This window comes from Toxotes jaculatrix, chromosome 20, assembly GCF_017976425.1.
Source record: "Toxotes jaculatrix isolate fToxJac2 chromosome 20, fToxJac2.pri, whole genome shotgun sequence".
Taxonomy (NCBI): domain Eukaryota; kingdom Metazoa; phylum Chordata; class Actinopteri; family Toxotidae; genus Toxotes; species Toxotes jaculatrix.
The window spans coordinates 21,117,033-21,142,872 of NC_054413.1; the positions used below are offsets into that span (position 1 = coordinate 21,117,033).

A 25,840-nucleotide genomic window follows, 5' to 3' on the forward strand; every position below is an offset into this window, starting at 1 on the left:
ATGACGTTTTTTATGAGTTTTTATGACATTTTGAGCTCGAAAAAAATTTTGACTTTTTTTGGCCGAAAAAAACGCCATACTATACTATGACGTTTTTTATGACTTTTGGAGGTGGAAAAAAATTTGGACTTTTTTTGGCCGAAAAAAACGACATACTATACTATGACGTTTTTTATGACTTTTGGAGGTGGAAAAATTTTTTGACTTTTTTTGGCCGAAAAAAACGCCATACTATACTATGACGTTTTTTATGAGTTTTTATGACATTTTGAGCTCGAAAAAAATGTTGACTTTTTTTGGCCGAAAAAAACGCCATACTATACTATGACGTTTTTTATGAGTTTTTATGACATTTTGAGCTCGAAAAAAATTTTGACTTTTTGAGGCCGAAAAAAACGACATACTATACTATGACGTTTTTTATGACTTTTGGAGGTGGAAAAAAATTTTGACTTTTTTTGGCCGAAAAAAACGCCATACTATACTATGACGTTTTTTATGAGTTTTTATGACATTTTGAGGTGGAAAAAATTTTTGACTTTTTGAGGCCGAAAAAAACGACATACTATACTATGACGTTTTTTATGACTTTTGGAGGTGGAAAAAAATGTTGACTTTTTTTGGCCGAAAAAAACAGCATACTATACTATGACGTTTTTTATGAGTTTTTATGACATTTTGAGGTGGAAAAAAATTTTGACTTTTTTTGACCGAAAAAAACGCCATACTATACTATGACGTTTTTTATGACTTTTGGAGGTGGAAAAAAATTTTGACTTTTTTTGGCCGAAAAAAACGGCATACTATACTATGACGTTTTTTATGAGTTTTTATGACATTTTGAGCTCGAAAAAAATTTTGACTTTTTGAGGCCGAAAAAAACGACATACTATACTATGACGTTTTTTATGACTTTTGGAGGTGGAAAAAAATTTTGACTTTTTTTGGCCGAAAAAAACGGCATACTATACTATGACGTTTTTTATGAGTTTTTATGACATTTTGAGGTGGAAAAAAATTTTGACTTTTTGAGTCCGAAAAAACGCCATACTATACTATGACGTTTTTTATGACTTTTGGAGGTGGAAAAAAATTTGGACTTTTTTTGGCCGAAAAAAACGGCATACTATACTATGACGTTTTTTATGAGTTTTTATGACATTTTGAGGTGGAAAAAATTTTTGACTTTTTGAGGCCGAAAAAAACGACATACTATACTATGACGTTTTTTATGACTTTTGGAGGTGGAAAAAAATGTTGACTTTTTTTGGCCGAAAAAAACAGCATACTATACTATGACGTTTTTTATGAGTTTTTATGACATTTTGAGGTGGAAAAAAATTTTGACTTTTTTTGACCGAAAAAAACGCCATACTATACTATGACGTTTTTTATGACTTTTGGAGGTGGAAAAAAATTGTGACTTTTTTTGGCCGAAAAAAACGGCATACTATACTATGACGTTTTTTATGAGTTTTTATGACATTTTGAGGTGGAAAAAAATGTTGACTTTTTGAGGCCGAAAAAAACGACATACTATACTATGACGTTTTTTATGACTTTTGGAGGTGGAAAAAAATGTTGACTTTTTTTGGCCGAAAAAAACGGCATACTATACTATGACGTTTTTTATGAGTTTTTATGACATTTTGAGGTGGAAAAAAATTTTGACTTTTTGAGGCCGAAAAAAACGACATACTATACTATGACGTTTTTTATGACTTTTGGAGGTGGAAAAAAATGTTGACTTTTTTTGGCCGAAAAAAACGGCATACTATACTATGACGTTTTTTATGAGTTTTTATGACATTTTGAGCTCGAAAAAAATTTTGACTTTTTTTGACCGAAAAAAAACGACATACTATACTATGACGTTTTTTATGACTTTTGGAGGTGGAAAAAAATTTGGACTTTTTTTGGCCGAAAAAAACGGCATACTATACTATGACGTTTTTTATGAGTTTTTATGACATTTTGAGCTCGAAAAAAATTTTGACTTTTTGAGGCCGAAAAAAACGACATACTATACTATGACGTTTTTTATGAGTTTTTATGACATTTTGAGCTCGAAAAAAATTTTGACTTTTTTTGGCCGAAAAAAACGCCATACTATACTATGACGTTTTTTATGACTTTTGGAGGTGGAAAAAAATTTTGACTTTTTGAGGCCGAAAAAAACGACATACTATACTATGACGTTTTTTATGACTTTTGGAGGTGAAAAAAAAAATGTTGACTTTTTTTGGCCGAAAAAAACGCCATACTATACTATGACGTTTTTTATGAGTTTTTATGACATTTTGAGGTGGAAAAAAATTTTGACTTTTTTTGACCGAAAAAAACGACATACTATACTATGACGTTTTTTATGACTTTTGGAGGTGGAAAAAAATGTTGACTTTTTTTGCCCGAAAAAAAACGACATACTATACTATGACGTTTTTTATGACTTTTGGAGGTGGAAAAAAATTTTGACTTTTTTTGACCGAAAAAAACGACATACTATACTATGACGTTTTTTATGACTTTTGGAGGTGGAAAAAAATGTTGACTTTTTTTGGCCGAAAAAAACGCCATACTATACTATGACGTTTTTTATGACTTTTGGAGGTGGAAAAAAATTTTGACTTTTTTTGGCCGAAAAAAACGGCATACTATACTATGACGTTTTTTATGAGTTTTTATGACATTTTGAGGTGGAAAAAAATTTTGACTTTTTGAGGCCGAAAAAAACGACATACTATACTATGACGTTTTTTATGACTTTTGGAGGTGGAAAAAAATGTTGACTTTTTTTGGCCGAAAAAAACGGCATACTATACTATGACGTTTTTTATGAGTTTTTATGACATTTTGAGCTCGAAAAAAATTGTGACTTTTTTTGGCCGAAAAAAAAAGACATGCTATACTATGACGTTTTTTATGAGTTTTTATGACATTTTGAGCTCGAAAAAAATTTGGACTTTTTTTGGCCGAAAAAAACGACATACTATACTATGACGTTTTTTATGAGTTTTTATGACATTTTGAGCTCGAAAAAAATTTTGACTTTTTTTGGCCGAAAAAAACGCCATACTATACTATGACGTTTTTTATGACTTTTGGAGGTGGAAAAAAATTTGGACTTTTTTTGGCCGAAAAAAACGACATACTATACTATGACGTTTTTTATGACTTTTGGAGGTGGAAAAATTTTTTGACTTTTTTTGGCCGAAAAAAACGCCATACTATACTATGACGTTTTTTATGAGTTTTTATGACATTTTGAGCTCGAAAAAAATGTTGACTTTTTTTGGCCGAAAAAAACGCCATACTATACTATGACGTTTTTTATGAGTTTTTATGACATTTTGAGCTCGAAAAAAATTTTGACTTTTTGAGGCCGAAAAAAACGACATACTATACTATGACGTTTTTTATGACTTTTGGAGGTGGAAAAAAATTTTGACTTTTTTTGGCCGAAAAAAACGCCATACTATACTATGACGTTTTTTATGAGTTTTTATGACATTTTGAGGTGGAAAAAATTTTGACTTTTTTTGACCGAAAAAAACGCCATACTATACTATGACGTTTTTTTATGACTTTTGGAGGTGGAAAAAAATCTTGACTTTTTTTGGCCGAAAAAAACGCCATACTATACTATGACGTTTTTTATGAGTTTTTATGACATTTTGAGCTCGAAAAAAATGTTGACTTTTTTTGGCCGAAAAAAACGCCATACTATACTATGACGTTTTTTATGAGTTTTTATGACATTTTGAGCTCGAAAAAAATTTTGACTTTTTGAGGCCGAAAAAAACGACATACTATACTATGACGTTTTTTATGACTTTTGGAGGTGGAAAAAAATGTTGACTTTTTTTGGCCGAAAAAAACGCCATACTATACTATGACGTTTTTTGTGAGTTTTTATGATATTTTGAGCTCGAAAAAAATTTTGACTTTTTTTGCCGGAAAAAAAAAACGCCATACTATACTATGACGTTTTTTATGACTTTTGGAGGTGGAAAAAAATTTTGACTTTTTTTGGCCGAAAAAAACGGCATACTATACTATGAAGTTTTTTATGAGTTTTTATGACATTTTGAGGTGGAAAAAAATTTTGACTTTTTTTGACCGAAAAAAACGACATACTATACTATGACGTTTTTTATGACTTTTGGAGGTGGAAAAAAATTGACTTTTTTTGGCCGAAAAAAACGGCATACTATACTATGACGTTTTTTTATGAGTTTTTATGACATTTTGAGCTCGAAAAAAATTTTGACTTTTTGAGTCCGAAAAACGCCATACTATACTATGACGTTTTTTATGACTTTTGGAGGTGGAAAAAATTTTGACTTTTTTTGGCCGAAAAAAACGCCATACTATACTATGACGTTTTTTATGAGTTTTTATGACATTTTGAGCTCGAAAAAAATTTTGACTTTTTGAGTCCGAAAAAACGCCATACTATACTATGACGTTTTTTATGACTTTTGGAGGTGGAAAAAAATGTTGACTTTTTTTGGCCGAAAAAAACGCCATACTATACTATGACGTTTTTTATGAGTTTTTATGACATTTTGAGCTCGAAAAAAATTTTGACTTTTTTTGGCCGAAAAAAACGACATACTATACTATGACGTTTTTTATGACTTTTGGAGGTGGAAAAAAATGTTGACTTTTTGAGGCCGAAAAAAACGACATACTATACTATGACGTTTTTTATGAGTTTTTATGACATTTTGAGCTCGAAAAAAATTTTGACTTTTATTGGCCGAAAAAAACGACATACTATACTATGACGTTTTTTATGAGTTTTTATGACATTTTGAGCTCGAAAAAATTTTTGACTTTTTTTGGCCGAAAAAAACGACATACTATACTATGACGTTTTTTATGAGTTTTTATGACATTTTGAGGTGGAAAAAAATTTTGACTTTTTTTGGCCGAAAAAAACGACATACTATACTATGACGTTTTTTATGACTTTTGGAGGTGGAAAAAAATGTTGACTTTTTGAGGCCGAAAAAAACGACATACTATACTATGACGTTTTTTATGAGTTTTTATGACATTTTGAGCTCGAAAAAAATTTTGACTTTTATTGGCCGAAAAAAACGACATACTATACTATGACGTTTTTTATGAGTTTTTATGACATTTTGAGCTCGAAAAAATTTTTGACTTTTTTTGGCCGAAAAAAACGACATACTATACTATGACGTTTTTTATGAGTTTTTATGACATTTTGAGCTCGAAAAAAATTTTGACTTTTTTTGGCCGAAAAAAACGCCATACTATACTATGACGTTTTTTATGACTTTTGGAGGTGGAAAAAAATTTTGACTTTTTTTGGCCGAAAAAAACGGCATACTATACTATGACGTTTTTTATGAGTTTTTATGACATTTTGAGCTCGAAAAAAATTTTGACTTTTTTTGGCCGAAAAAAACACCATACTATACTATGACGTTTTTTATGACTTTTGGAGGTGGAAAAAAATTTGGACTTTTTTTGGCCGAAAAAAACGCCATACTATACTATGACGTTTTTTATGAGTTTTTATGATATTTTGAGCTCGAAAAAAATTGTGACTTTTTTTGCCCGAAAAAAAACGACATACTATACTATGACGTTTTTTATGACTTTTGGAGGTGGAAAAAAATGTTGACTTTTTTTGGCCGAAAAAAACGCCATACTATACTATGACGTTTTTTATGAGTTTTTATAACATTTTGAGCTCGAAAAAAATTTTGACTTTTTTTGACCGAAAAAAACGACATACTATACTATGACGTTTTTTATGACTTTTGGAGGTGGAAAAAAATTTTGACTTTTTTTGGCCGAAAAAAATGACATACTATACTATGACGTTTTTTATGAGTTTTTATGACATTTTGAGCTCAAAAAAAATTTTGACTTTTTGAGGCCGAAAAAAACGACATACTATACTATGACGTTTTTTATGACTTTTGGAGGTGGAAAAAAATTTTGACTTTTTTTGGCCGAAAAAAACGGCATACTATACTATGACGTTTTTTATGAGTTTTTATGACATTTTGAGCTCGAAAAAAATTTTGACTTTTTTTGGCCGAAAAAAACGACATACTATACTATGACGTTTTTTATGACTTTTGGAGGTGGAAAAAAAAATGTTGACTTTTTTTGGCCGAAAAAAACGGCATACTATACTATGACGTTTTTTATGAGTTTTTATGACATTTTGAGGTGGAAAAAAATTTTGACTTTTTTTGACCGAAAAAAACGACATACTATACTATGACGTTTTTTATGACTTTTGGAGGTGGAAAAAAATGTTGACTTTTTTTGGCCGAAAAAAACGGCATACTATACTATGACGTTTTTTATGAGTTTTTATGACATTTTGAGCTCGAAAAAAATTTTTGACTTTTTTTGGCCGAAAAAAACGCCATACTATACTATGACGTTTTTTATGACTTTTGGAGGTGGAAAAAAATGTTGACTTTTTTTGGCCGAAAAAAACGCCATACTATACTATGACGTTTTTTATGAGTTTTTATGACATTTTGAGCTCGAAAAAAATTTTGACTTTTTTTGGCCGAAAAAAACCACATACTATACTATGACGTTTTTTATGACTTTTGGAGGTGGAAAAAAAGTTGACTTTTTGAGGCCGAAAAAAACGACATACTATACTATGACGTTTTTTATGAGTTTTTATGACATTTTGAGCTCGAAAAAATTTTTGACTTTTTTTGGCCGAAAAAAACGCCATACTATACTATGACGTTTTTTATGACTTTTGGAGGTGGAAAAAAATGTTGACTTTTTTTGGCCGAAAAAAACGACATACTATACTATGACGTTTTTTATGAGATTTTATGATATTTTGAGCTCGAAAAAAATTGTGACTTTTTTTTCCCGAAAAAAAACGACATACTATACTATGACGTTTTTTATGACTTTTGGAGGTGGAAAAAAATTTTGACTTTTTTTGGCCGAAAAAAACGCCATAGTATACTATGACGTTTTTTATGAGTTTTTAGGACATTTTGAGCTCGAAAAAAATTTTGACTTTTTTTGGCCGAAAAAAACGCCATACTATACTATGACGTTTTTTATGAGTTTTTATGACATTTTGAGCTCGAAAAAAATTTTGACTTTTTTTGGCTGAAAAAAACGCCATACTATACTATGACGTTTTTTATGAGTTTTTATGACATTTTGAGCTCGAAAAAAATTTTGACTTTTTTTGGCCGAAAAAAACCACATACTATACTATGACGTTTTTTATGACTTTTGGAGGTGGAAAAAAATGTTGACTTTTTTTGGCCGAAAAAAACGGCATACTATACTATGACGTTTTTTATGAGTTTTTATGACATTTTGAGGTGGAAAAAAATTTTGACTTTTTTTGGCCGAAAAAAACGACATACTATACTATGACGTTTTTTATGACATTTTGAGGTGGAAAAAAATGTTTGACTTTTTTTGGCCGAAAAAAACGGCATACTATACTATGACGTTTTTTATGACATTTTGAGGTCATAATAAAGTATGACTTTTTTTGCCAGAAAAAAACGGCATACTATACTATGACGTTTTTTATGACATTTTGAGACCGAAAAAAATTTTGACTTTTTTTGGCCGAAAAAAACGCCATACTATACTATGACGTTTTTTATGACATGTTGAGGTCGAAAAAAATTTTGACTTTTTTTGGCCGAAAAAAACGGCATACTATACTATGACGTTTTTTATGACATTTTGAGACCGAAAAAATGTTTGACTTTTTTTGGCCGAAAAAAAGGCATACTATACTATGACGTTTTTTATGACATTTTGAGGTGGAAAAAAATTTTGACTTCTTTTGGCCGAAAAAAACGGCATACTATACTATGACGTTTTTTATGACATTTTGAGACCGAAAAAATTTTTGACTTTTTTTGGCCGAAAAAAACGGCATACTACTATGACGTTTTTTATGACATGTTGAGGTCGAAAAAAATTTGGACTTTTTTTGGCCGAAAAAAACGGCATACTATACTATGACGTTTTTTATGACATGTTGAGGCCAAAAAAAATTAAAAAATTTTTTAAATTATTAGTGCCCGAACACAAAATTCATGCTAAGCTGTATTGTATTTGAACACATTTTTTTTTTTTCTTCCGCCGCTTTGTCGGCTAATTTGACCCCCTGAACGTGCTCAAAAAGTCACCAAACATGAGACTGAAAGACCCCAAGAATAAGAGGACGCATGCACCATCTCAGTGAGGACACAAAGGAAACTCACCTGATGCAGACCTGAAGAGCTGGCTGTGCTTCTTGCTGGAGAACAGAGGCTGTTGACTCCTCAAAAACTAAAGAAAGAACCATTTCTCTGATGTTATTTCTCATGTTCAGTATGTTTCAGACTGAATTCTTCCATAAACTGACTCAACATGGTGCGTTTGTGGCCTGATTTTTGTCTTCGTCCTCATTTTCATGTGACAATGACTCAGGCCTAAATGTTTTACTGTCAGTGCTGTAAAGAGTGAGGCAGTCGTTTATCACCTGATTAGCAGCTGAACAGCGTGAACCAGGACTCAGGTCTTCTCCCTTTAAATCCCTCTATGACGTAAAACAGTAAGTGGCGCTCTGTTGCCGCTCAGCCGTCACTGCTCATCCTGTCATTGCAGTTCCTCCAGTCTGAGGAGTAAAAGCTCAATCTTTAGTAATAGAGCTGAGGACACATTTTGTAGTAAACATCTTAACTTTGTTTTTTATAAAAATGACAGTTTACAACATTTAACCTGAAACGTGATGATTTAATGGAGTTTAAATCCATTTGGCTCCTGGCAGAAACATTTCTGTATCTGTCAAAGAGCCTGCAGACATTTACACAGTGAATATCTTACACTCTAACTACAGACACGTCCTGTTTCAGTTCTGGTTTCAGAACATCCAACACGTGCTTCAGAGCCTCAGATCATCTGAAAACTGGAAACTGGAACAACCAAAACATTCTGGCTTGTGAATGTGTCACTGAGTTTTTAAGTAGCTGGAGAAAAGTGGATTATACAGAGAGATGGGGATTTGAAAGCGGGACGGTTAGGGTTAGCCCTCTGTGCCATCACACATCCTGTTTTCATTTCTTCTCATCTGCCTGTTTCTGTGAACAGAGGAGGAAACAACAGGACACATTATTTCACAACCACTGATCTCAGTTCAGGTGAGAATGAAGCAGCATCGGTGCAGAGACTTTACCTTGAGTTTGTCCATGAGGCCTCCTTTGCGTAAGTTGCCTAAAGCCTTGATCATCTTGGGCGTCGGTGGTTTTTGTCCAAACAGCGTGAGACCTTTCGGCTTGTCCTCATTGGTTTTAGCAGCTGCAGGACCTTTGGCTTTGATCAGTTTCCTTTATGAGCACACAGACACGAGTCTTACTGGGCTGCATCTTTAATGCAGAATAAACCAAATCCTATAGTTCTTGATTAAAACAGCCACAGTCACAATAAAACATCTGCACACAAAAACTGTTCCAGCTGTGACTCCAGCACTTGTCAGTGACTCACCTTCCCTTCCTGGCCAGGACTTTCTGAGACTCAGGGTAGTGGACGAGGATGTCAAACAGGTCCTTCTTCTCCAGGACAAAGAGGTTAGCGAAGCCGTGTGCTTTGACGTTAGCGGTGCGTCTGTTTCCTCCATCTTTAGCAGATTGTAGTAAACTGGGGGGTGGGGAGCACAGATAAACCTTCAAATTTCTGAGTCTCATCTGGGAAATGTGGAGATAAACAAAAAGGGAAGCTTCAGGTTTGACACCTTGATACAAGCATCTGTGTCATACATTAATGAGCTGGTGTGGAGGCAGAGGTGCAGCCTGGACACTCAGCATCATCACACCTGCTCACTCACAACAGGAAATGCCAAAATAAAGTGTGAGTGTAATTTAACTTTAATGATGATCAGATTTAATTGATGCTAACACATTATGTTTATGAGATTTTTTTGTTTTTTATATGAAGCCACTGACTGAACGATAAAACGATTACAATGAGACCTGTGCTTTAGGGGTCATAGGTCACTAAATACTCCAGGACATTAACCTGATTTCTCCAAACACACAGCCGGCCTTCAGAGTGACGAACACGATGCTGTTGTCAGGTCCTCCCACCACCTGCACCGCCCCGCTTTTAATGATGTACATCTCTTTACCGATGTCGCCCTGCAGAGAGTCAGCAGCATTCTCATGTTATATAAATTTACACACACACACACACACACACACACACACACACACACACACACACACAGAGCATATACACTCACTTTCTTCACCACAAAGTCTCCAGGCAGATAGATGATTGACTTGAGCCTCAGCAGCATGTCCACCAGCATCTGCTGGTCACAGCCCTGTTAGAGACAGTGTGAGGTCCAGGTGAGTTTTCAGATGCAGACATGTGACTTCACGTCCTTTTGGACAGCCATTGGACAGAGTCACAGATGACTCTGAGCTGTAGTTATATCAGTCCACTGCTTTTTATTCTGTTCTCTTTCATTCTCTTCTAATGTTGAAATGTTTCACTCTGTTTAGCAACACTACAAAAGCCTGTAGCTCAGTCGTGCAGATGAATGGCAGCAAAAACTCCTGCTGTTCTCAGACCAGTGTCAGCTGACTTCCTGTGTCTGTCCGTGTATTATGTGGATGATGGGAACCGCTCACGACCAGAGGACGAAGTCAAAGCTAAGTCACCTGAAACAGTGCGATCTTCTGGAAGGTGGTCAGGTTGATGTCCACAGCGATGGCGGTTTTCATCACCAGAGGCATCTTGTCCAGCAGCTCAGACTCATCTGGAGACGACAGACAGTGCGGGTCCATGAGTGGATACAGGTATACACACCGGGTCCTGGTCCAGTCTTTTGACTGAGACAGTCAGAGAGAAGGTGAAAACTAACTGGAAACAATTTTGGGATAACGTTTTTTTGAGGCTTACCCAGCATGCCCTGAGCGGCCCATGTGTAGTTGTACCAGGTCCGGACTCTGTTCTGGACTAGCTTGGGGATTGTATACGTGTTCATGTAGGCAACACAGCCGTCCATTGATGCCCGAAAATACGTCTGACCTGCTGTCGCTGCTCCGATGACGTCTCTCATCTGAGAGACAGGCAGATGGAAAAGGTTAAAGAGAATTCAGCTCAAATATAAAAACACCATTGACGAGACAAAGAACACATCAGATCTGAAAACCCTCTGATAGGTGTCACGTGGCAGAGTCCTCCTACCTGTCCAATCAAACTGGAGAACACAAAGACACCGATGAAGAAGTTCGCCATCTGAAAGCTAATCTCAAAGGTGGTTACAGGCTCTGGAAGACCCCCAATGTTGATCAGACTGCGGACAGCAAAGTAGTAACAGCGCAGGTACCTGTGGAGGACGTACAGAGAGTCAGGTGACCGACGGAGAGACACAACATGCACATTTTGATGAAAAGACGCACAACAACCCACAGCTAAAGTGCAGAGTTTGTGTGTGTCATGCTTACATCATATTCACATACAATGACAGGAAGTGGACAGGGAGTGGGTTTTTTCAGCACCACGGACAGAGGCCGGGGGAAGGAACTTACGCCGTGCCCTTTCCGTCATACACCCACGTGGTCGTTCCGAGACCCTGGTGCACTGAGGCCACGTAGAAGATGCAGGCGTTGAGATGGAGCATGAAGAGCAGGTAACCTGTGGTACGAGCCACTCTGCGTCAGAGACAGGGACATGAAGAGACAGGGTTAGAACAGTGTCCTCCTCTTCCTACAGGGCCAGATTAAACAAGTACTGGATGAAATGGGGAACTTTTCATAGCTACGTTAACAGACACAGCTTTGTATTCTTTAGTTTTTTGGTTTCCTGATTTACTTTTTCCCACTGATCCATGAGCGTTTACCTCCAGATGTAAGCCTTGGCCATGATGCTCTCAAGTCGATCGCTGAACTCGAAAAAAGACTCGATCTACACGAGACACAAGGAAACACACAGGAAACCAAAACATATTTTCCTCTGCTGCTCTTCTTGTCCTGTGTGAGTGAGCACGGTGGGCTGCCTGCCTACCCTGACGAAGCGGTTGAGTCTGTAGATGGTGGAGAATCCAAACTGCAGGCAGAGAAGGTCGAAGGGGAGGATGCTGATCATATCCGTCTGCTCACAGAGGACGAAGAAATAAAAACGTTACAGTCGTGATTTCATCAGCAGATTTACTGTGATGGAAGAAGCATTAAGATCGTTCACCTCAGTCACATGTAACAGAACAGAAGCATCATCAGGACTCCACTGACACATTATTCACTGGTTAATCCTGATCATCAGTGTGAAAGCAGCAGTTCATGTTTTATACTGTTCAGTCCAATGGTTTCCAACCTGGGGGTCAGGCCCCTCTAAAAGGCCACAGGATGAATGTGAGGGATGTCAGAAGATAAATGAAAAACAAAGTTGTGCTACAGAGAACTGTGCAGTGATGAGCTGACGTTGGTCAGAAACAGGTTAATGTGTGACAACACATTATTTCTCACCAGCTCATCATTGTCTTTTCTTATTGAAAATATAATTAATAATTAAAGCTGCAAGCAGCGATGACGGGCCCTCGCACCCCTTGCGACCCGCCGGAGTCGCAGCCGGCGCAGCCAAGAGTACCAGAGGCCTCCTATGTCCTCTCCTCTTCTCCCCAGTACACGTCATAGTACAAACAGGTTATTTCCTGTTACCAGCAGGGGGCGCCACGAGTAAGGCGGGAGTTTGACATATGGAGGCGTTCAGGGCAGAGCCCTCATCATGCTCATGAAGTTTGACGATGTTTGGATAAAGTATGTGGATGTGAGAGCCATTCAAAATGTCATGGCAAATTCACCAAACGCCATCGAACTTTGGCGAGCCACAGAGGCCACGCCCTTTAACTTAGAGAAAAGTCTCTTATAACTTTTGATCATCATGGTCTTGAGGTGAGGTCCACCAGATATGAAGTTGATCGGGTGAAATCCCTAGCACGAGTTCATCCGCATACCAGTGGTGGAAAGCAGTGAAATTTGGCCGCCAAAAACAAAATGGTCGACTTCCTGCTGGGTTGAGGTCATGGTGTCAAGAGACTTTTTTTTGCGTCTGGAAGTGTTCTTTATGTGTACCGATTTTCATCTTCGTATTCCAAAAAAACCCATATGGAGAGGGGTATTTTAAATCTTCAAGGGGGCGCCGTTGAGCCATTTTGCCCCGCCCAATTACAAAAACCCCATCAGAGTCTAGGACCAGCCCCCAAGAACGTGTGTATGAATTTTTAGGATCATAGGAGGTGGTTAAGGTCATTACAAATCCAAACGTAATTTCACGGCGAGGGATCGTCAGTTGCCGCGCCGCCACACAGATGCCATTGCACCCAGCTTCACGGCCTTTATAATGTAGCTTCACCAAGTAGTTGGGAAGGTTGTAGAGCAGAAACCAAGCCGATGGTGTCAACTATTAAGGAGCAGTACACTTCAGAGTAAGAATAGGTCATTTCCTGTTACCAGCAGGGGACGCCACGAGTAAGGCGGGAGTTTGACATATGGAGGCGTTCAGGGCAGAGCCCTGATCAAGCTCATGAAGTTTGAAGATGTTTGGATAAAGTATGTGGACGTGAGAGCCATTCAAAATGTCATGGAAAATTCACCAAACGCCATCAAACTTTGGCGGGCCACAGAGGCCACGCCCTTTAACTTAGAGAAAAGCCTTGAATAACTTTTGATCATCATGGTCTTGAGGTGAGGTCCACCAAATATGAAGTGGATCAGGTGAAATCCCTAGCACGAGTTCGTCCGCATACCAATGGTGTAATTCGCCAAAATCGCCAACTTCCGACCACAATGGCGGACTTCCTGTTGGGTTGAGGTCATGGTGTCAAGAGACTTTTTGGTGTGTCTCGGTATGATCAACATGTGTACCAATTTTCATGCACCTATGACAAACTAAGCCCAATGGGAGGGGGGTTTTGAAAATTTCAAGGGGGCGCTGCGGAGCCATTTGGCCCCCCCCATTTACAACGACCACAAAATATCAAATTTTTCACCAGACCTGATGAGTGTGCAAAATTTCAGGCGTTTTAGAGCATGGGAAGGGGTTGAAAAATGCAGTTGTTTGGGAGGAATAATAATAATAATAATAATTAAAGCTGCAAGCAGCGATGACGGGCCCTCGCACCCCTTGCGACCCGCGGGAGTCGCAGCCAGCGCAGCCAAGAGTACCAGAGTCATCCTATGTCCTCTCCTCTTCTACCCAGTACACGTCATAGTACAAACAGGTTATTTCCTGTTACCAGCAGGGGGCGCCACGAGTAAGGCGGGAGTTTGACATATGGAGGCGTTCAGGGCAGAGCCCTGATCATGTTCATAAAGTTTGAAGATGTTTGGATAAAGTATGTGGACGTGAGAGCCATTCAAAATGTCATGGCAAATTCACCAAACGCCACCAAACTTTGGCGGGCCACAGAGGCCACGCCCTTTAACTTAGAGAAAACTCTGTGATAACTTTTGATCATCATGGTCTTGAGGTGAGGTTCACCAAATATGAAGTGGATCGGGTGAAATCCCTAGCACGAGTTCATCCACATACCAATGGTGGAAAGCACTCAAATTTGGCCGCCAAAAACAAAATGGCCGACTTCCTGCTGGGTTGAGGTCATGGTGTCAAGAGACTTTTTTGTGCGTCCGGAAGTGTTCTTTATGTGTACCGATTTTCATCTTCGTAATCCAAAAAAACCCATATGGAGAGGGGTATTTGAATTCTTCAAGGGGGCGCCGTTGAGCCATTTTGCCCCTCCCAATTACAAAAACCCCACCAGAGTCTAGGACCAGCCCCCAAGAACGTGTGTATGAATTTTTATGATCATAGGAGGTGGTTAAGGTCATTACAAATCCAAACGTAATTTCACGGCGAGGGATCGTCAGTTGCCGCACCGCCACACAGATGCCATTGCACCCAGCTTCACGGCCTTTATAATGTAGCTTCACCAAGTAGTTGGGAAGGTTGTAGAGCAGAAACCAAGCCGATGGTGTCAACTATTAAGGAGCAGTACACTTCAGAGTAAAAATAGGTCATTTCCTGTTACCAGCAGGGGACGCCACGAGTAAGGCGGGAGTTTGACATACGGAGGCGTTCACGGCAGAGCCCTGATCATGCTCATAAAGTTTGAAGATGTTTGGATAAAGTATGTGGACGTGAGAGCCATTCAAAATGTCATGGCAAATTCACCAAACGCCACCAAACTTTGGCGAGCCACAGAGGCCACGCCCTTTAACTTAGAGAAAATTCTGTTATAACTTTTGATCATCATGGTCTTGAGGTGAGGTCCACCAGATATGAAGTTGATCGGGTGAAATCCCTAGCACGAGTTCATCCGCATACCAATGGTGGAAAGCACTCAAATTTGGCAGCCAAAAACAAAATGGCCGACTTCCTGCTAGGTTGAGGTCATGGTGTCAAGAGACTTTTTTGTGCGTCTGGAAGTGTTCTTTATGTGTACCGATTTTCATCTTCGTAATCCAAAAAAACCCATATGGAGAGGGGTATTTGAATTCTTCAAGGGGGCGCCGTTGAGCCATTTTGCCCCTCCCAATTACAAAAACGCCATCAGAGTGTAGGATCAGCCCCCAAGAACGTGTGTATGAATTTTCATGATCATAGGAGGTGGTTAAGGTCATTACAAATCCAAACGTAATTTCACGGCGAGGGATCATCAGTTGCCGCGCCGCCACACAGATGCCATTGCACCCAGCTTCACGGCCTTTATAATGTAGCTTCACCAAGTAGTTGGGAAGGTTGTAGAGCAGAAACGAAGCTGATGGTGTCAACTATTAATGAGCAGTACACTTCAGAGTAAAAATAGGTCATTTCCTGTTACCAGCAGGGGATGCCACGAGTAAGGCAGGAGTTTGACACATGGAGGCGTTCAGGGCCGAGCCCTGATCATGCTCATAAAGTTTGAAGATGTTTGGATAAAGTATGTGGACGTGAGAGCCATTCAAAATGTCATGGAAAATTCACCAAACGCCACCAAACTTTGGCGGGCCACAGAAGCCACGCCCTTTAACTTAGAGAAAACTCTGTGATAACTTTTGATCATCATGGTCTTGAGGTGAGGTCCACCAAATATGAAGTGGATCGGGTGAAATCCCTAGCACGAGTTCGTCCGCATACCAATGGTGTAATTCGCCAAAATCGCCAACTTCCGACCACAATGGCGGTCTTCCTGTTGGGTTGAGGTCATGGTGTCAAGAGACTTTTTGGTGTGTCTCGGTATGATCAACATGTGTACCAATTTTCATGCACCTATGACAAACTAAGCCCAATGGGAGGGGGGTTTTGAAAATTTCAAGGGGGCGCTGCAGAGCCATTTTGCCCCCCCCATTTACAACGACCACAAAATATCAAATTTTTCACCAAACCTGATGAGTGTGCAAAATTTCAGGCGTTTTAGAGCATGGGAAGGGGTTGAAAAATGCAGTTGTTTGGGAGGACAAATAATAATAATAATAATAAACATTAGAATTACAATAGGGCCTTCGCACCACTCGGTGCTCGGGCCCTAATAATAATAATAAACATTAGAAAAACAATAGGGCCTTCGCACCACTCGGTGCTCGGGCCCTAACTAATAACTGGAGCTGTTAAAGAACAAAATTCCCCTCTGAAAGTGTGAGGAAGCATTCACAGTGAACACTCCCACAGCTCTAACCCTGTGAGTCCAGTAAGTGAATCAACTGCCTGGTTTAACTTTCTCACCTTAAACCGCTGAGACTTCCGATAGTGGACCTTCGTCAGAGCTCTGTCTTTCTGCAGGGGACAGGAGATCACACAGCATCACAGACCCAGAGGTCAGAGGTCAGAGGTCATTAACAGTGATGCTGCAGGATGCGCTGTGACTCACGATAATGTCGCCGGCTTTGACAAACTGAAGCCGTGGCTGCCAAACGATGATGTCGATAACATTCACTACGTCGCTGAGAACATCAAAGAAAATCCAGTAGGAGTTGGCGGTTTCGTTGTGGTATGGAAACGCCAACCGTGCAGAGCAGAACCAGACGTTGTAGTTGTACGCCACTGCTACCACAGTCAACCAGGCGATGTAGCGACGATCTGGGCACAGGAAGTGGTTCAGATTTCAGTATTTTGATGTATTCACTGAAACACAGCGGTCAGATGACCTGCGTGGACCTCGCCTACCTGTGAAAGGGTCGATGGTGTTTCCCAGAATCGAATCCATCTTCTCCTCGAGGGGACGGAAGAGGACGTCGAAGCAGGAGCAGCTGATGTCTGGGAGGATCTTCGCTTTCTTCCTGGCCTCCTCCGCCAGCCTCTCCTCCTCTGCTTTCTTCTCGGCCTCCAGCCTTTTCTCCTCGTCCTTCTTCTTCTTCTCCTCTGCCTTTTTTGCTGCCTCCTCTGCCTTCTTTTTGTCCGCTTCTTCTTTTGCTATCCGCTCCTCCTCCTTCAGCCTGATGTAGTCCTCCTTCTTCAGAATAGGTGCTGAACGGGCAGAGGCAGTGATGGTGGGTTAAGGTGAGGGTCTGTCAGCCTCTCTGTGCCTGAGCTTTGTGGATTGTGTCTGTACTTACTGACAGGTGGGGTGATTTCTGGAGAAGTGGCATATGGATCTATGGCTTTCTCTTTGAGCATCTCTGTCCGCTCTCGTAGCCTCTTGATCAGTTCTCTGAGTGTGTCGTCTGTGTAGCGAAAGTAGACAACAGGTGGAGGAGGAGGAGGCTCATTCTCACTGGGAACAGACCGAGAGAAAAACAACACTGAAGAATGGGACCGTTCCTGTTCATGGACATTGGATGGCAGCGTGTCATGTATACATGTATACATACATACAAAAACTAAATTCCCTATAAAGTATATAAATTATCTGCAAACACAAATAAAAGTCGCGCTCGGGCGTGAACTCTGACCCTGATCGTTCTCAGTCACAAACGCCTCTAAGCTCCTAAGCTGCTTTACTTCAGGAGTCACAGAGCGACCATGGCTGCTGTGAGCGCAGCCAGCACACAGTTCTACTGTCAGAGAGCTGAGACAGCGGTGGAGCGGCGCAGACGCCGAGAGGCTCAACGGGCGAATCTCTGACCACGACCTGAGCCCAGAGGTAACACACACAGAGCTCAGCAGTCAGACCCAGGATGGTCCCAAACATCAGGACCTGGTCTCACACCCACAAAGAAGCTCCTGTTGATTTCCTGCTGCTTCATAAACACATGAGCAGATCGTGGTGATGATGATCATGTTTCTGAAAGATGCTGTGAGTGACAGCAGCTGAGCATCAGTCGTCTGAGCCTCAGTAAATCCTCGAGCTGAACACGTGCACGATGATTTCATCACAATTATTCCCACGACGGATCATCGTACAGATCATTATAGGCTGTTATATAAAGTCTGATGTTACATCAAACTATGATGATCAAAAGGAAAAGGTTGCAGCAAACATTAATAATATACAGGTCACAGCATCTACGCTTTGAGTCTGTGACCCACACAAAGTAGTAAAATGTATTCTTACCCCTCAGGCCCCTCTGGATTGGCAGGATCAGCCGGAGCCGGAGCAGGAGCCGGAGCAGGAGCCGGAGCAGGAGCCGGAGCCAGAGCCGGAGCCGGAGCCGGAGCCGGGGCAGGAGCCGGGGCAGGAGCCGGGGCAGGAGCCGGGGCAGGAGCCGGAGCCGGAGCAGCTTTAAATGAATGAAAACCAAATGTGTTTCAGTCAGTTTCTAACAAATGAACCAACAGTGATGTCAGCTGCTGATCAGGACGAAGACAAACCTGAAGTCTGAAATCTGAAATCAGTCTGAAGCTCCTGTGGTTTTTCCACATTTTATTCTGAAACAATAAAATCAGTTCTACACACATGAAAGGAACAATTTTCTTCCAAATGTGTGTGTGTGTGTGTGTGTGTATTTCCAATAATCTCTGATCATCAAAACATGAAGGGCGGAGCTTTAAGACACAGAGACCATGTGACTCCCTCCCTGGAAAAGCAGCATCATGGCCTGTACACGTACGACTACATGTGATGTGGCTGTGAGCATCAGGCTGAACATGGACTCAGACCAAATCACAGACTTCTCACCTGGCTCCTCCTTCTTAGGTTCTCCCTCTTTCCCTGCTGCTTCTTTCTTTTCCTCTTCTTTTTTGTCCTCTTTCTTTTCTTCCTCTTTTTCATCCTTCTTTTCAGGAGGTTTTTCTTCCTGTGAACACACAGCGCTGGGATCAGCAGGGGGACAAAAGTCTCAGCCTGTGAGACACGCTCCATAAATCCAGACCCAACCCACTTTTTATATTTACTAATGCACCTAATTATCCTCACAATTCATCCCCTGTTACCCCCACGCCCCCCCGTACCCCCCGCCGCTGAAACACTGACAGTAAATCCACCCCCCCGCTGCAGCTTCAGAGGCTTTGACTGATCTGAGTCACCTGCCATGGTTTACCTGGAAACAACGTGTTTGAGCCCGTGAGACAAACAGGAGGCGAGAACCTGATCAGCTGAATGTTTGATGCTTCATCAGATAAGAAAATTATTTATTAACTTATTTAAATTATTAGTCCCTCAGTGGGGAAATTGCAATTCACCTCTGGAAATGAGCAACTATCAAATCAGCAGCACATAAAATGAGCTGCTTTTACAAATGTTAAGTTAAAACAGGCTTTTCACGATGGTGCAGGTCTGAGTCAGCGTCTTCAGGACAGACGTGATTGACCTTTGAAAACAATGAGCTGACAGTTTAAGTTAAACTCAGACTTTATGGGAAATGATGGATTTCTCAAATCTAATTTCCTGCAGTGATTACAGATAAAACATTTCAACCTCCGTTTGACTGTGTGACACAGTTACTGTCCAACAAACCCAAGTTTCATCAGACCAAAGGCAGGAAGTCAAACTTCAGTAAAGGTCAAATAAAAGTAAAAGGTCTGAGCTCAGGTAAAGATCAGCTGTTACAGGATTAACGATCAGGACGTTTCACCATCAGCTGCTCTAATCTCTCTGTGAAGCGACTCACTGTGAAGTTTGAGTGAAGGAAACTTTTTGAATCCTTTCTTTCCTTATTCTCACTGACACTGATCGAAGACTGACACGAACTCCAGGTTCAGTTTCTGTGTTAGAGAGAGAGAAAGAAAGAAAGAAAGAAAGAAAGAAAGAAAGAGAGCAGGCTTTACCTTTGCTGCTGGAGCTGGGGCAGGGGGGGGCTCAGGAGCCCCCATCAACCTTTTCAACCGGCTGAACATGGCGGCTTCTGTGTGGGCTACAGCGAGCAGGCCCGCCCAGCCACTTCAGCTGCTGCAGACCAGAATCCCAGGTCCTCGTCGCGGAGCGCTCGTCTCACATCCAAACAACAGACTGAAGCAACTCAATTTCTTAGAGCCATTAATTCCCTGTGGGCACTCCCCCTGCTCCAGGAGCCAGCCCCAGATCAGCCGCCTCAGCTGCCAATCACTGCCACGCAGGACGGCTGTCCTCTCACAGTGCTGAGACCAGCCCAGGTCCAGGACCACACAGAGGCCAGTCCGGATCCAAAACAACACAGAGGCCAGTCCGGATCCAGAACCACACAGAGGCCAGCCCGGATCCAGAACCACACAGAGGCCAGTCCGGATCCAGAACCACACAGAGGCCAGTCCGGATCCAGAACCACACAGAGGCCAGCCCGGATCCAGAACCACACAGAGGCCAGTCCGGATCCAGAACCACACAGAGGCCAGCCCGGATCCAGAACCACACAGAGGCCAGTCCGGATCCAAAACAATACAGAGGCCAGCCCGGATCCAGAACCACACAGAGGCCAGTCCGGATCCAAAACAACACAGAGGCCAGTCCGGATCCAGGACCACACAGAGGCCAGTCCGGATCCAGGACCACACAGAGGCCAGCCCGGATCCAGAACCACACAGAGGCCAGTCCGGATCCAGAACCACACAGAGGCCAGTCCGGATCCAGAACCACACAGAGGCCAGCCCGGATCCAAAACAACACAGAGGCCAGTCCGGATCCAGAACCACACAGAGGCCAGTCCGGATCCAGAACCACACAGAGGCCAGTCCGGATCCAGAACCACACAGAGGCCAGCCCGGATCCAGAACCACACAGAGGCCAGCCCGGATCCAGAACCACACAGAGGCCAGTCCGGATCCAGAACCACACAGAGGCCAGTCCGGATCCAGAACCACACAGAGGCCAGCCCGGATCCAGAACCACACAGAGGCCAGTCCGGATCCAGAACCACACAGAGGCCAGCCCGGATCCAGAACCACACAGAGGCCAGTCCGGATCCAAAACAATACAGAGGCCAGCCCGGATCCAGAACCACACAGAGGCCAGTCCGGATCCAAAACAACACAGAGGCCAGTCCGGATCCAGGACCACACAGAGGCCAGTCCGGATCCAGGACCACACAGAGGCCAGCCCGGATCCAGAACCACACAGAGGCCAGTCCGGATCCAGAACCACACAGAGGCCAGTCCGGATCCAGAACCACACAGAGGCCAGCCCGGATCCAAAACAACACAGAGGCCAGTCCGGATCCAGAACCACACAGAGGCCAGTCCGGATCCAGAACCACACAGAGGCCAGTCCGGATCCAGAACCACACAGAGGCCAGTCCGGATCCAGAACCACACAGAGGCCAGTCCGGATCCAGGACCACACAGAGGCCAGTCCGGATCCAGGACCACACAGAGGCCAGCCCGGATCCAGAACCACACAGAGGCCAGCCCGGATCCAGAACCACACAGAGGCCAGTCCGGATCCAGAACCACACAGAGGCCAGCCCGGATCCAGAACCACACAGAGGCCAGCCCGGATCCAGAACCACACAGAGGCCAGTCCGGATCCAGAACCACACAGAGGCCAGTCCGGATCCAGAACCACACAGAGGCCAGCCCGGATCCAGAACCACACAGAGGCCAGTCCAGATCCAGGACCACAGAGGTATCCAGCACAGACCTCAGACTTGGTGGCATTAAGTTACTTTACCTGCTAAAAAGCGGAACCTGTTGGACCCGGGTCACTGCACAGCTGGTCCTCCACTCACCTCCATCCAGGTGCGACAGGTGTCTCCGGTTAACCCAAACCATCGCCAAGCAGAAGGAACGGATCACCGCTCTGTACCGGATCAGGGATGATGAACAGCGGGTCCTGCAGCGAGTCTTCCTCCGTCTTCATCTCCGAAGAAGACGGAGATGAAGACGGAGATGGGTTCATACACGGCTCACAGCGTGTTCACAGCTCCATCCACCACCGACCTGCACCAGGGGACAGGTCCCTCACAGACTGATGTCCCCCAGGTAACAGTCACTACTAACCCTAACCCTGACCCCCGACCCTCTGAGACCTGGAACGGTTCAGTAACCTAACCCTAACCCAGACACACACCAAACTACACAACACTGAACAGACAGACAGCGTGTTTAATAATCTCAGATCTACACACACAAACCACCAGCTGCTCACACACACCTGAGTGTAACGAGCTGATTTTAGATCATAACACTGACTGAATGTGTCTGAGCACAGATCAGACAGAGGACGATCACTGCTCATCCAACACCTCCCTGCAGAAAGGAGGGAATCAGACAATTAAAGAGCAACTGGAGAAAAGCAGAAAGACGATGGAGGAAGAATAAACTAACATCAACTTCCAAATTTTCCATAAAGAGATGACACTTCACAATAAATCCATGGATCATCTAATCACTCCTGTTGTTCTGATGTGGACCAGATTTACAGCCCACTTCAGACTGGGCTGTACAGACTGTTAGATCCAATTTAAATGAATTTATCCCCCAGAACCTTCGTCTCTGTGTGAGGAAACACTGTTGGTGCTGAGATTCTTGGCAAAGTCATTTCTGATAAAAACCAGATCCATCCTCAGACGGGTGTCTTCCCTGCTGCTCCGAAGACGACCGTAGTTAGACCTCATCTAAGACGCCTCCCTACAGAACTACAGACCAGCATCCAGTCTACTGTTTTACAGTAGAATATTAGAGAAGCTTTAGAGAACGGTCCAGTACGGAAATAAAAAATAACTTGACTATAGTGCAGTTTGATGCTGTAACCACTGGATTCTTTAAGGATTCACATCCTGACCTGGTCTCTGGTGCTGCTTTCATGCTCAGACTGACAGAATTCTATGTCAGCATGGCATGAACGTTCATCCACAAACTATCAGATGACCTAAGGTTCAGTCTTAGGTCCTACACTTTTTAATCTGTGTATGCTGCCATAGGAAGAGTCCTCAGGAGACACAGCACCAGCCTCCGCAGCACCAGCCTCCACAGCACCAGCCTCCACAGCACCAGGCTCCTCAGCACCAGGCTCGTCAGCACCAGCCTCCGCAGCACCAGCCTCCACAGCACCAGGCTCCTCAGCACCAGCCTCCGCAGCACCAGCCTCCGCAGCACCAGCCTCCGCAGCACCAGCCTCCGCAGCACCAGGCTCGTCAGCACCAGCCTCCGCAGCACCAGCCTCCGCAGCACCAGGCTCCTCAGCACCAGCCTCCACAGCACCAGGCTCGTCAGCACCAGCCTCCACAGCACCAGGCTCGTCAGCACCAGCCTCCGCAGCACCAGCCTCCGCAGCACCAGGCTCCTCAGCACCAGCCTCCGCAGCACCAGGCTCGTCAGCACCAGCCTCCACAGCACCAGGCTCGTCAGCACCAGCCTCCACAGCACCAGGCTCGTCAGCACCAGGCTTGTCAGCACCAGGCTCGTCAGCACCAGCCTCCACAGCACCAGGCTCCACAGCACCAGGCTCCTCAGCACCAGGCTCCTCAGCACCAGCCTCCGCAGCACCAGCCTCCACAGCACCAGGCTCCTCAGCACCAGCCTCCACAGCACCAGGCTCGTCAGCACCAGCCTCCACAGCACCAGGCTCCTCAGCACCAGCCTCCACAGCACCAGGCTCCTCAGCACCAGCCTCCACAGCACCAGGCTCCTCAGCACCAGGCTCGTCAGCACCAGCCTCCGCAGCACCAGCCTCCACAGCACCAGGCTCCTCAGCACCAGCCTCCGCAGCACCAGCCTCCGCAGCACCAGCCTCCGCAGCACCAGCCTCCGCAGCACCAGGCTCGTCAGCACCAGCCTCCGCAGCACCAGGCTCGTCAGCACCAGCCTCCGCAGCACCAGCCTCCGCAGCACCAGGCTCGTCAGCACCAGCCTCCGCAGCACCAGCCTCCGCAGCACCAGGCTCCTCAGCACCAGCCTCCGCAGCACCAGGCTCGTCAGCACCAGCCTCCACAGCACCAGGCTCGTCAGCACCAGCCTCCGCAGCACCAGCCTCCGCAGCACCAGCCTCCGCAGCACCAGGCTCCTCAGCACCAGCCTCCACAGCACCAGGCTCGTCAGCACCAGCCTCCACAGCACCAGGCTCGTCAGCACCAGCCTCCACAGCACCAGGCTCGTCAGCACCAGGCTTGTCAGCACCAGGCTCGTCAGCACCAGCCTCCACAGCACCAGGCTCCACAGCACCAGGCTCCTCAGCACCAGGCTCCTCAGCACCAGCCTCCGCAGCACCAGCCTCCACAGCACCAGGCTCCTCAGCACCAGCCTCCACAGCACCAGGCTCGTCAGCACCAGCCTCCACAGCACCAGGCTCCTCAGCACCAGCCTCCACAGCACCAGGCTCCTCAGCACCAGCCTCCACAGCACCAGGCTCGTCAGCACCAGGCTTGTCAGCACCAGGCTCGTCAGCACCAGCCTCCACAGCACCAGCCTCCGCAGCACCAGCCTCCACAGCACCAGTCTCCACAGCACCAGGCTCGTCAGCACCAGCCTCCACAGCACCAGCCTCCGCAGCACAAGCCTCCACAGCACCAGGCTCGTCAGCACCAGCCTCCGCAGCACCAGCCTCCACAGCACCAGGCTCGTCAGCACCAGCCTCCACAGCTGTGCTGACAATGCACAGCTTTACACTGACCCAGGGTCAGGATTTTAGAAATGAACCTACGGATGATGAGGAAACTTTCTACAGCTCAAACACCGACACTAAACCCCTGCAAACAAGAGAAAAACCTCAGTGCTACAATGCATTTGTATGAAAAGTGGTATACAAATTAAGTCTGACTGATTGATTGATTGATTGAAACAGATGGAAACAGCTCTCGGTGGAGCCTTGTTGTTGTTCAGTGCTGAGGGTGGAGGCGGATCAGAGCAGCAGGTGTGAGTTCAGACTGTGCTGAGGTTATTTCAGGCTGCACAGCTCACCACCACAGAGACCACTTCACTAATCAGCCCTGACTAACAGGATTACACAGCACCTGCCTCTGAACTGTACAACACCAAGCTCACACACACACACACACAGATACACACAGACACACACACACACAGATACACACAGACACAAACACACACACACACACACACACACAGACACACACACAGACGCACAGACACACAGACACAGACACACACACACACAGATACACACAGACACACACACACAGACACAAACACACACACACACACACACAGACACACACACAGACGCACAGACACACAGACACAGACACACACACACACAGATACACACAGACACACACACACAGACACAAACACACACACACACACACAGACACACACACACAGATACACACACAGACGCACAGACGCACAGACACACACAGACACACAGACACACACACACACAGATACACACAGACACACACAAACACACACAGGATGGATCTTTAAGTGAACGGTTGTAAAATCAGGGAATTATTTATTTAAGCAGAGATGAAATCACTGACAGCAGATTTTAGACTGAGGGATCGTCTCTGTTTATGTGTTCAGTGTCGACGTTTACCTCTAGGGGGCAGTGTCGTCTCCTGATTCACAAACT

The 25,840-nt window shown here is 43.8% G+C and overlaps 1 protein-coding gene across 1 annotated transcript; it reads right to left on the bottom strand.

Moving 5' to 3' along the window:
- Window positions 1-9,178: 9,178 nt before the first annotated feature.
- Window positions 9,179-20,232, bottom strand: cngb3.1 (cyclic nucleotide gated channel subunit beta 3, tandem duplicate 1). The gene is made up of 17 exons (XM_041065407.1): window positions 20,164-20,232; window positions 19,076-19,193; window positions 18,512-18,677; window positions 17,574-17,731; window positions 17,185-17,484; window positions 16,889-17,097; window positions 16,744-16,794; window positions 12,052-12,138; window positions 11,888-11,952; window positions 11,577-11,699; window positions 11,233-11,374; window positions 10,945-11,104; window positions 10,704-10,801; window positions 10,280-10,363; window positions 10,057-10,175; window positions 9,526-9,678; window positions 9,179-9,368 (listed from the first exon to the last, which is right to left on the bottom strand). Exons 1-17 carry the CDS (start codon window positions 20,230-20,232, stop codon window positions 9,179-9,181), a joined length of 2,292 nt encoding a protein of 763 aa, XP_040921341.1.
- Window positions 20,233-25,840: the final 5,608 nt, after the last annotated feature.